This window comes from Lepidothrix coronata, unplaced genomic scaffold (genome assembly GCF_001604755.1).
Source record: "Lepidothrix coronata isolate B3197 unplaced genomic scaffold, Lepidothrix_coronata-1.0 Scaffold10, whole genome shotgun sequence".
Classification (NCBI taxonomy): Eukaryota; Metazoa; Chordata; class Aves; order Passeriformes; family Pipridae; genus Lepidothrix; species Lepidothrix coronata.
In genome coordinates, this window is record NW_016690190.1 from 8,228,969 (window position 1) to 8,241,209 (window position 12,241).

Sequence of the window (12,241 nt, forward strand, 5' to 3'; positions counted from 1 at the left end):
GAAGTAAAGCCTTTGCACTTTTTCATAAACATACTTTGCAGTACTCTTCAATCTTTAATAGGGAGTAGAACTTCTCTTATTTAGAGAAATAAAGTTTAATTTTATAGCAAGTAAACAATGTGTCTGTTTCACCAGTTCCCCCTAAAATCTTTTTTTTTTTTCAAGAGAAAAAAAAAAAGCTTTTTTTCTCTTCCCTTCTTTCCAAACTTTGAAAATGCCTCGTGTCTAAGTCACCTCCCGTTCACTAGTAAATTCAGCATTGATTAATTCACTTGCACTTGACCTTGCTATAGACACAGTCTCATAAACTGTGGTATGTCTGGCAGCTACGGGACACAGATCACATGCAAGCAGGAGGCCAGTGTCACCTGAGCAGCCTGACATCCCCTTCTGCATGTTGTGTACAGCCAGGCACAGCACCAGAGCCTCAGCTGCCATCATCAATCCTGACAGGGGCTTTGTCTGGACCAGAGAGGTCTGAGAACACTTCCACTGTTCAAGAGGGAAATCAACTGCATGTGTTTTAAAAGAGGAAAAATAAAAAGCATTTTTCAGAATTTTATCTGAAGGTAGTGTTGCTTGGTTCACAATGCCTCACTGCTTTTTGCAGGCACATGTGCTCTGGAAAGGGCAAGGTGTCGAGGGAAAGTGGACAGAGCTGAAAGTGAGGGTGTCTTTGCTGTATCTCCAGTGGGACTGCACTAAAGGAAATGGAAAAGAGATTACCTGTAGTGTGTTATGAGTGATGGACACAGTTGTGTGTGATTGCTGTTTCAGGTCGAAGGGCATCTTTTCACTTAGAGTGTTTGAAAAGACAGAAGAACCAGGGCGTGGATGTCTCGCAGAAGACAGTTCTGCCTTTGCATCTGGTACATCATCAGGTAGGTGTTAATGACCACAAAGGGCCCAGCAATGAAACTGAAACCCTACTACCTGCAGTGCCTCCCCAGTGCATCCCAAACAACTTTTTAAAAGCCATTTGGGATAGTTTGTCACCCACATCAATGATCCGGTTTTTAGAAATCAGATTTGCCATCATGCTCATTCCTGCTTTCAGGATTTTTATCATTCCCAGAAGAATGCTACAGGAATATGTCCTTTGCAGTCAGCAGAGTTATCATTTTCTGATGTCAGTAAAAGAATAAAATAAAATACTAGCTAAAAGATAAAAATAGCTACCCAAATTGCATGCTGCAGTGCAATTACACTGGCTTTGATGGTAGTGTGCATATGAATAAAATGTGCAGAGTCTACTTTCATGTTAATTAAAGGTAACCAGTAACTGTAATTAATCATTTTAAAACATAGTCTGATTACATGTCATTAATCAGCTTCTCAAGCCCTTTGTAACTGTGTTCAGCAGCCTAGCAAATGTATGCTTAGGCACGTACCTAGATGATTAGCCAGCTGTCATACTCCAAAGCAGATTTGTGTCTTTTATTTTGATGATGCCACTTTTTGTCACCATAAAAGAAACAGGTGCAGATGGTAGTGCCAGCCTTGCAAGGGTGGTGTCCTGCTCCATGCAGTTCCCTGGGGCAGGGCAGAATGGCCTTGTCACCTCATTCACTGCCACAGGGGTACAAAATGCTACACAGCAGGGCTGGGAGAAGTGAGAAGTTAGAGCAGAGGAGTGAGAGGTGAGTATGTTTGAGGTTCCCTGGCTTTTCTCACCTCCACTCCCAGAGAGTTATCCTTCAGTACTCAAGTTCCAGAAGGCAGTAGTCTGCAGAGAGTTACAGCTGTGACAATCAGAAAATTCCTTGGAGCAAGGAGGACCGGGCAGGAAACAGCTTCCCACATTCAACACACAGCAACAGCCCTCCTGAGACTTCCTGTCCTCCCATGGCAGTCCAGGCAGAGGGAACACGTGCCTCCCACCCTCTCAGCCCACCCAGCTGGCAGAATCACCTCCCTCTAATCCGTATAAATAGGATGGAGCTACTTCATTCCTCCTCATCCCCCCACAAAAACCTAGAGGGATGGGGCACTGTCCACCCAAGTGTCACTCAGCCAGACTTAAGGGCTACCCTGCAATAGGCATCTGGCCTCCAGCTGACAACATTCAGTAGTGTTCACATGTGTACAAAAATGTCAGCCTACAACAGTGCTTAAAACAAGAACATGAGAGTGGACAGGTTGCCTCTGCTAAGTGTAATAGATTCTGTTGCTGTGAACGCCTGAAGAGGTATTATCATGAAATACTTGTACATCACAATATGTAAATGTATGCAGCTGAAGCTCAAAGCAGTCCATAAGAGCTTCTTTCAGCTTCCTCAGCACCTTATATTTCCGATAAAACATTTTGTTATATGTTTCTGCCAACAAGTTGAAAAATTGGTTGCGTTGTTCTGCCTGACAGGTCTACGTCTCTCCTTGAAGACCTGGCAGTTTAAGGGATGTGCTGAGGCCATCATAGCCTGCAGGGCATGACTTATACAGAAGAATTTCTAAGGGCTTTCTTCCTCATTGATATCTGATAGGAGTCTGACATCTAATTCCTGGGAAAATCTTGGTGAACCCTGTAGGTGACTAATAATTAATTCTTTTGTTCATCTGTCACTGAAGTCATCAGCACAGCATAGTTATCAGTTCCCAAGGATTTCAGTGGCAGATGGGCAGAGTTCACTTAACATTAGATAGCTTAAAATTAGCTCTCTAGTTTAAATTGGTCAGTTCGGTCCCACTGTGGTCAACAACGGGAAGGAGCATCTCCAAAGGGCAAGTTTAAGTCTTGTATAAGTCTTAGAGAGTATTTTCAGAGAGAGCATTTTCAGGCAGGGATTGAAGAGACAGGAGGTTTGCCAGTGTCTCTCTACACAGCTTAGACTACATGGAGCCTTCAGATAGCTGAAGCTGGGTGAGACTAACCCCAGACTGAACAAAGGGATTTTCTGCAACACAATCCACATCCTCTCGCATTTTCCATGCATTTATTTAATTGTTCATACTGGGCTGCAGTGAGCTCTGTGAGATGAGCTTACGACTGACAGTATTGCTTTTAGAACAAGGAGGCAGTCACCATGAATAAGGCATCACATCAGCCCTGTGCAGCATGGGGCTTCTTGAGAAATTTTTTATAAAAGGCTGGATGACTCAGAGGTGGTGTAAATTATTACAGGAAGAACTTGAATGGCTGACAGCATATTGATCCTCCCACCAACACCAGATGCCTTAAAATCCAGTGGTGGATTTAAAGTCATTGCCAACTGCAGACACATGTAAAATTCACATGTGGTATCTGTTCAGGTTCCTCAGTAGACACTTAGAGAAAACACAGCAACTGGCAGTAAAAGCTCATGGTATGTGTGGTGGCAGTGGTGGGAAAATGAATTGCTGTATCACCCCCTGGAGAAGAGGTGGTTTTTGGCAAGGCTGTGGGGAGCTGGGTTGCATCCCTCCTGTCAGTACGGTGACTCCAAGGCCAAAGAACTGAAGTTGTGAAAGCTTTCAGTCTGGTTCTTGGCATTAGCACAGGGCACACCATTTCAAGGAAAACAAGTTTGCAGCAAACATCCAAACCCATCGAGGAGCTGGCAGCTGTTTTCACAAGCCTCGAGACTCTCCAGGCCTTTCTTGGGGAGTTTCTCCAGAACCAACTCCTTCCAGCCCTGCTGCCAAGTGCAAGCTCTCGCTCATCTTGCTCCTCCTCTGTCCACAGGCGTTAGCAGTGGCCGGCCTGAGTCCCCTGCTCCAGCGAAGCCATTCCCCCACCATGTTCTCCCGGCTGTGTGCTACGCCCCCCGCCACCCCCTGCAACCGTGGCTGGCAGCAACAGACCATCCCGACCCTGCGCCTCGACGGGGCGGAGTCCACTGAGAAACTCAACAGCAGCTTCCCGTCGGTGCACTGCGGCTCCCGGTTCCCCGACAGCACCGGCTGCAGCAGCCCCAGGAGAGCCAGGCCAGTGTCCCTCACCGTCCCCAGCCCGACCGCCGGGAGCAGCAGGCAGTTCCACGGCAGCGCCAGCAGCCTGGTGGAAGCGGTAAGACTGCAGAGTCACAAAGGACACTGTTGTCAAGGCCAGCTAGAAACAGGGCCCATGGAAGAGCAGGGCAACAGATACGTTGCTGCCCACAATGCCAAGAGTAGGAGAGCCCATCTCCAAGCAGCATAAATGGGAGATGGACCTCTGGGGAAAACACAGCAGTGGAAGAGGGTTGTGTTAGAGGCATGACAGGGTTGACAATGCAGAGTACTAACATGTGTCTTTGTTTCTGGTTCCCTGCCTGCTTTTGAAGGTCTTGATTTCGGAAGGACTGATGCAGTTTGCTCAAGATCCAAAGTTCATTGAGGTCACAACCCAGGAGCTCGCAGACGCCTGCGACATGACGATAGAAGAGATGGAAAATGCAGCAGACAACATTCTCAATGGTAACAGCAAGCAGAGCCCCAATGGCAACCTCTTGCCTTTTGCTAACTGCAGGGACCCAGGGCAGGACAGTGCAGGAGAGGAAGAGGAAGAGGTGCAGAACCCGGATTGTAGAATAAGTCAGGAGGAGCTCAAGGACAGCAGGATTTATATCAGCAGCCTGTAGTTGCCAGGGCTGGAAGCGATGCTGGTTTTTTATTTGTTTCAATGTTCCTAATGGGTTTGTTTCAGAAGTGCCTCACTGTTCTCGTGACCTGGAGTAACCGGAACAGCGTTCTTCATTCATTTCTGTTGGGACGAGTCGCAGAGTTGGGTGGTGTAAGAAAGCTTTTCAGGAGCGGATATAACCCCAGCACGTGTCCATGAAGGAAGAGTGAAGAGGAGGAGGAAGAGGAGGAGAGCAAGCTCCCTCTTTTTTTCAGTCCCTGCACAAGGAACGACAACTGCCTCCGGAGCACGAAGGGGAACCTCAGCTTCCTGTGGATGGCCCTAGCCAAAAGGACCCTGCGCCAAACGGGTGTCTTTCGACTTTGCTTGTAAAAATCATTTTGCACATATTCTGTATGAGCCTCACCGTCTCCATAAAGCCAAGGCCCTTTGATTTGGAAGGAGAGGAAGACTTCTGCTGTGGATTCCCATGCCGCGAGGGGGAGGAGGAAGCAGGAGAAGCGCAGGGGTGCCCGAGGGGCAGGCGGCGGAGCTGCCCAGCCCCGCCGAGACTCCCAGGCAGTGGTCCCTGCCAACCAATCCGAGCGCAGGCAGCCACTCCTGCCGACCAATCAGAGCTCGGGCAGTCACCTGCCAGCTAATCCGAGCTCAGGCAGCCTCCTGCTGGCCAATCAGAGCTCAGACAGCCAGCCATGCCAGCCAATGGGAGCGCCGCCTCTGCAGCGGGGCGGAGCCGACCTGCCCCACCCATGCTGAGGTGGTGGTGGTGGGCTCGTGTAGATCCCTTCTTGTTTTGCGGTTTGATATTTCCTTGAAAGCATGTTGCAGTTTTTATTTTGACCTTTTTTTCTTTTTTTTTCCTTTTTTTTTTTTTTGAGGGAGAAGGGAGTGTTTACAGCGTTTTGTAATCACCTACCTTTTTTGGTTTGGTTTATTTTCACCTTTGCAAATGTTAAATTGGTTTGATCATGTTGTATTATTTAAACTGGGGTGGGGGGGTCTCCATTGAAATTTGGTAGAAGTATAACGATAATAGACGAGTTTTACCAACCATTATGTACACCAAGAATTTGTAATTTTATTTACTAGTAACTGAAACCTTTTTTTGTTGTTGTTTTATAATTTAAAGATAGTAGGCAATGCACTTGATATAGTCTTGCACATTTGAGTGATTGATTTGGGTTCTTTTTAGTGCTAAGTATATCTGTGAGTGTGGGAGCAATACGGGGCGAGTGTGCGTGTGCGCGCGTGTGTGTGTGTAAGTGCATGCAGCTCTCCACATCCTGGTTTGAGCTGCAGGAGATCTGTATCTGGGGCCATTTGAATGCAAAAACAAACCACTGTCTCTGCTTTTGAAAAAGGGAATCAGTAACTTTGCATTTTCTGTTCCACAAGATATGCAAAAACAATGCAATAATATTAATTTTAAAAATAAAATTGTAAGTTGTGTTGGCATTAAAACTGTATAGAAAAAAAAATTGCGGGGGTGGGGGGAACTAAAAAAAAAAAAAAACCCAGAAGGCGTTACGCTTCAATATATTCCGTGTGATGTTTTATTGCATTGATAATGTTTCTGTTGAAGAAACCGTTATACTTGAATTCAGGTCAGTTTCAGTATTTTTCAAATATTTTTTTAAAATGAATTGCAATTGTGCCAAGCAAAGATAATGAATTGAATTAAGTTTGTTTAAAAAAAAAAAGAAAAAAAAGAATCACTTCTTGTATATTTTGCTGCATGTCAAGTGAATCATTTCGTATTTGGAATGTGCCAAGCTTTACCTTTGAACTTTTAAGTGCTTTTCTACGTGTGGTTGGGGAAAGGGGTACTATTTTTTTTTCCTTTTTTAATTTGTACAATGAACAAAGTGTACCTGGTGTAAGTAACTATTCTGCAATCCACTGACAGGTTGAACGTTACTGATTTTGCATATCTTGTGTTCATTTTCCTTCTTCCTCACCCCCTTTTAACATGCACGATGACTTTATTGGTAGAGAATCTTTCTTCCCTAGACTGGGACATTTTATTCAGGCTTTATTTTCTTTCCTTTTGCTCAATTTCTGTAAAGGTCTCATCCCACTCAAGGGTGGCAAGACCCCCAAGCCCATTTGGCAGATCCATCCTACATAGTCAGCTGGCACCAGCAATTCAAGGAGCGGAGGGGAAAAAAATCTGCTTTCAAAATTATTTAATTAGATAGCTGACCCTGCTCAATTATAGCAGGGTGCTGGGATAAGAAATGCAAGAATCAGAATAGTTAGAAAAGTAAAGTTGTCTAACTCTGTCCTGAACTGAAAGCAGAGGGTAAGCGAGGGAGAGAGCTCTGGATCTTTATTAGGAGAATTGCTGAGACTGGTCAAGATGCAGATGCTGAGTCACTTTTGAGTGTTCCTATGCATAGTCTCAGTCCTCTTCCCAGACTTCAGTGGATGGGTCAGATTCTAAGTCACAAAACATCTGACAGCACAGCGTGTCCCAGCCAGATTTCCTGACTAGTGAGTATGAAACTGTCTTTTCTCACATTGACACTCAGCCCTAACCCATGAGAGAGGCTGAAAAAAACAGGCATGTATTGTTAGATTTTTTGCAACTGATTTTTGTCCAGACTACTGCTGTTTTTTCTCCCTTCTCAAGATGGTTCACAAATTTGCAGATCAGTGCTGAGTTAGGCGGTGTGATCTGACTCAGAGCTAAACTTCCATTCAAATCTTGAGCTTCTGCAGATGTCCGAGAACACCATTTATTGCATACGTTGATTACATTATTTTTGTAATGCTCTCATTTTTCTTCTTGATTCTCTGGGGCATAAAGGAGAAATACCAAAGGGTGGTTTTGACAATGCACTTTTTGAACTGGCCAGTATCAGCTTAAGATACCTTCAAAAAAACCCCAAGTATGTTTAAACTAGAGAAATACAAATCCATTTGTACAACCATCTGTCATCAAAGTCGTAATTCAAGACTTCCCCGGAGAAAGTAACCAGCTGATGTCGGTCAGTCTCACTTTTTCCATCCCTTGTGCCCGTATCAAGATGGGCACACAAGTGTGTCTCCCTTTGAGTTTGTTGCTGCTAGTGCTGATATGCTCCAAAGGTGCTTGAAAGAAAAGAATGCTGTGCCTGGCAGTGTAAGGGCTCCCTGTCTCATTTTCTTCCACTAGAAAGTCCATCTGACTCTCCCAGTCGGAGACAGAAGGTCTTCTCTGCTCCTGACAAACAGAACACTTATCTAAATTAGTGGTGACAAAGGGCATTTTGGATGCTTGGCAGCCTGTGTCATCTTTGAGGACTTTTCTTGATGGGAAGGAAAACGGCGGAAAGGATTATGCCCCACACATTCCTGGTGAAAGCTGCGACTCCCTCAAGGGTCAGAGCCTACAATGCCCAGGGGAAACTCTGCTCTGTCCTAGGTCCTGCAGAGTGGAAAATGTATGGCTAGCAGAGAATGCAGATGGCTTTTGCAGTTTGAGAGGCAGGTGTTAAATTTAGTAATTGCTGGTGCCAGCTGTGCAAATTTCTCTTTCTGGGGAGGGCGGCATTTTTATTTATTTTTTTTTTTCATTTGAGGTACTTCCAATGTGCACATTGTGACAGGCCTGAGCAAAGAGCTACTGCCTCCTTCAAGTGAGGCAGAGTCTGGGGGACAGTGGGAAGGAGGGGGCAGGTTTAGTTCCTGGAGTGTTTTCCTGCATATGGGAGTGGATGGTGGGTACGTACAATCACTGTGCTGTGGGTGGAAGCTTTGAAGGAACCGATGGCTGAGGAGTGGTATGGAAGGAAAGGAAAGAAAGGGGAAAAGAAAACAAATCTGCTGTTTGCCTGAGCCTCTCTGACTTGCAAGAGTACACTGCAGACTAAAGACATTTCTTCTAAAACAACAAACCTCCTCCCTGTATCACTCCTGCTCATTAGTCCAGACAGTACTGGGCCAGCCACACCAGGTGCATTTCTTTTTTTCTTCCTTATTTCTGTGTGGCTGACTTGATGGGAAAGAAAGCAGAACTCATGATCCAGAGCTGGAGTTTCAATACCCACAGACCTGTTGTGCATCATCTGCCTCTTCAGCTGGACATGTGGACGATGATGGTGTAGATGCTGCTGCTACTGCAGGGGTCCCGCCTGGTTTATTACCCTGCCCACCACACCCCAGCACGGAGGGACAGCCAGAGAGGCGCCATGTACAGAATCGCATCTATTTCTGCTTTGTTTTCTGACTCAGAACCCTGCCCCGATGACTACGACAACAATGACGACAACAACAACAACAAAGAAAGGGCAAATGCATTTTTTACATTTCTTGATAATTTCCAAAGCAATGTATCATTGCTTTCTTTAGACTGACGCCAATATAACAGTTGTATGGGTCTCAGCCAGGCTCCTGTGTCTTTTCTGCCTGATAGTTTCAGATTGCTCTATGGAATGTATGCGCTTTGCACACAGACACAATCATACGGGGTGGCGGCACCACGAGCCCGTGGGGTTGCTCACCTGAGTCACAGATGAAGTTGGAGGCCTTGCTTCGTACGTTTAGATGAGAAACCCCGACCCACTGGTCCAGTGAGCTGAAGTGAAGCAGCCCTGCTGGGACAGAACTGAGTATCCTAAGATATATGCATGGTCCTGTCGTGACTGTCCCCATGGCAGGGGCAGGGTGGGGGACAGGAACACTGAATGGGGAATTTGGAGCACAGCCAATATAAAATAAGTAGAATCCAGTTGGGGTTTCTCGTAGTGGTGAGATTTTTATCAGTTCCCATAATGAAAACTGTAGTGCATATAAAGAAAACATTCCAGAGCATCAGAAGCCCCCGTTCCCATCTTGCTAACATGGAGGCTGGAGGGCACTAGAGGCCACAGAGGTTTTATTGATACAAAGAATGTGGAAAACAGAACTGGGCCCTGAAAAATTTAATTATGTTTTCCCCCCATTTATTTTCTTCTTCAAAGAAGTCTAACAAATATAATTCTCAGTAGCTGCACAGGGTTTCTTTTTTTCTTCTTCTGAATGCTGCAAAGTTTTTAAAGTTTTATTCCGTAAGCAAGCCCAAGAATCCAGAAGGTTTCCAGTGGGATCTCAGTCTGTGGAGCTTTTATCCCTGTTCCTGCTTTGTTTCTGAACAGCTGAAACCACTACGGCCTTGCTGCTAGAGTACTCTGAGGTGGGAAGGGCAGGGTGGGGGGTGAGGGCAGAAGGACAGCAAGAGACATGTCCTGAACTGAAAACAGATGGGGCTCCAATTGCTCTCAGAGAAGTCAGTAGCATCACACTGGAATGGAAAAAAAAACAAAAACAAAAACCTCTTCTGATACAAACTTTAGTGTTCTAGTTAAATCCTCCATTCTTCCTCTGCCCCTTATGGGGAGCTTAGCTGTTAACACTTGAGCATAAAAAACAGGCCTTCTTTAGGGGCACAGGGCTCGACTCAGTTGCCTAAATGTGGCATCTCCTGTTGCTTGAGATACCCTACAGTACCCTGTCGGGTCTGCAGCAGCTCGTTCAGAAAGGCACAACTCTGCCCCAGGCAGGGCTGGTGTCACAGCCACCAGCCCCAGAGGATGGCAGAGATCTCAGGTGGCCGGAGACAATCGGGCAACTTAATCAAGTCCCTTTCTAAAGGGCTAATTGAGAGGAGCAGCACCTATGACTGATGTAATGAGGGAATCTTCATTAGCATTACCAAGGGCTTAGTTAGGCAGGACCAGGAGCTTGTCTGCACACTCCCATGCCGTTGTTTTTCTACCCCAAGTCAGGCACACAGCCTCCACTCCGACAGGCTGACGTTCACAGCGCTCTGCCCAGCCCTTACGTTAGGCCAGGTTCAGCGGCTGCATCCCAGGCCCAGTGGAACAGGGGCAAGCCCAGGCGAGAGCAGGCATCACTCCCCCCGACAACGAATTTTCCTGCCAGTGTTCAAACAGCCCCTTTCCAAAGCTTTATCCTATTCAAGACAGACCCACAAACTCAGACACCATTTGCTAGCCTCATAATTTGGATGAAGAGATACCTGTGTTTTTCTGTTAGCTCTTTCCCCAAACAGGCTTTTAGTATTTTAAGCATCCTGAGTCAGTCTGCTCCCATCTCAAGCACCTAGGTAGACTGGCAGCCAATACTATCTAAATATCATCAACTTTATGATTGCTCATAGAAATGATTGTTTCAAGCTTATTCAGTCTTGACAGTTTGAATGTGGGAAGATTTTGTAGGAGGAGGAGTGAGATTGTAAATATCTCTTTGACAAACATTGCTGCATCACACACAAAAAAATAAAAAGGGGAGATACTTATAAAACTGCCTTAAAAATCAATTCTGAATGATGACATCTCCCTCCAAACAATTGCCGCTTGATAGAGCAAGGAATGAGTCACTTTGGGTGAATTCTGGCAAGAAGTGGTTGGAATCTAGTCCTGTTTCAGGAGTGAAAGTAATTTAGGAGCTGATCTCTCAGTCTGAATTCACATCAGCACAGATGACTGAGCACTGCAGGATCAAACCAGTTTAAGGTCTGGGGGGTGCTGTATCTGGCCTGCACCTGCATGGTTTGGGTGTGGCCCGGCAAGGTACCGGTGTTTCCCAGTGACTTCAGGGAAGATGGGGTTCCTCAGCACCTCTTAAGTTCAGGCCCTGGAGCACCATTTCCTGCTCTGATCATCAGCTATAAATGTTGATAAATATAAGTGTTTTGCCTTCATTTGAATTGCCCAGAGCTGTAAAATGACCTCTCTCAAGTATAAATCAGCCCAGATATAAACCTCCTCTCCCACTCCTCCCTACACTCCCTGCCCACCCTCCCAGCCCTCCCTTGCACCTCCACCCAAGCCCTTCCCTGTCTCAATTCTTTACCTCCTGCCACAATTTTATATCTAGTTTTCATGAACCCACAGAAATGCTTTTGTAAATAATGCTGTACAGTTTGTAACCGTCATGTAAGCCTGTCATCAGTGCCAGAGTCCGTCTTGCCCTCTCGCACGTTTTAAAATCAACAGAGGAAAGTTAGAGTGAGTGGCCCGCCAGTGAGCTATAGGGTCATCTCTGTGTGGGACAAATGTATATTCCTGTAAGATTGCATTTTTATCTAAGGAATGATGTTATTTTAAAATTGCTAATAAATTTCTAAACAATGTCCAGATTTGTTTAATATTGTAAATGTTATCAAAACTCCATTTGACGTTGCTCCCTTTTCCCAGCAGTGGCTGAAAAATAAGACGGATTCCTGCAGCCCTTTATTTCCCATCGGCAGCCCTGCTGCCAATCATGCGCTCCCACCTGTATTTAAGGGGCTGCAGAACAGTCTTGACAGTCACAGCCTGCCTTGATAAACAGTAACTTAGGAAATCCAACCGCTCTCTGTGCTGTTGTCACCGCAGAAATTCTGCCATGTCACGATGTCCAACGTGTGACTCATGCGTAACCACACATTTAACATTTTCTCTACTGGGTTCCTTTTTACCAAGCACATGCAACTAAAAAACCGAATGCCTGCAGCTTAAATATGGTGTAATTAGTACATACATAAGCCATGAAGCTAATGGGATGATAACAAGTAACATACCATGCATGCACTTTTCGATTGAATAAATTTGTTCTACCACGGTTATCAAGCAATTACGCCACAGTGCCAGCTGAGCAGTGCCTTTCTGTCATAGCACTGTAAATCACAGTGTGCTCAGCCCAAGTACAGCAGTATAAGATTGAGTAAAATAATGC

The 12,241-nt window shown here is 45.6% G+C and overlaps 1 protein-coding gene across 1 annotated transcript in view; it reads left to right on the forward strand.

The window, feature by feature from the left end:
• Positions 1–9,834, forward strand: part of CACNA1C (calcium voltage-gated channel subunit alpha1 C) — a 439,532-nt gene extending 429,698 nt beyond the window's left edge. The window contains exons 48-50 of the mRNA XM_017804609.1: positions 778–881; positions 3,662–3,985; positions 4,242–9,834. Coding sequence (XP_017660098.1) covers positions 778–881; positions 3,662–3,985; positions 4,242–4,538 — 725 coding nt within the window. The 3' untranslated portion in view covers positions 4,539–9,834. The remainder of the gene's footprint in view (positions 1–777; positions 882–3,661; positions 3,986–4,241) is intronic.
• Positions 9,835–12,241: the final 2,407 nt, after the last annotated feature.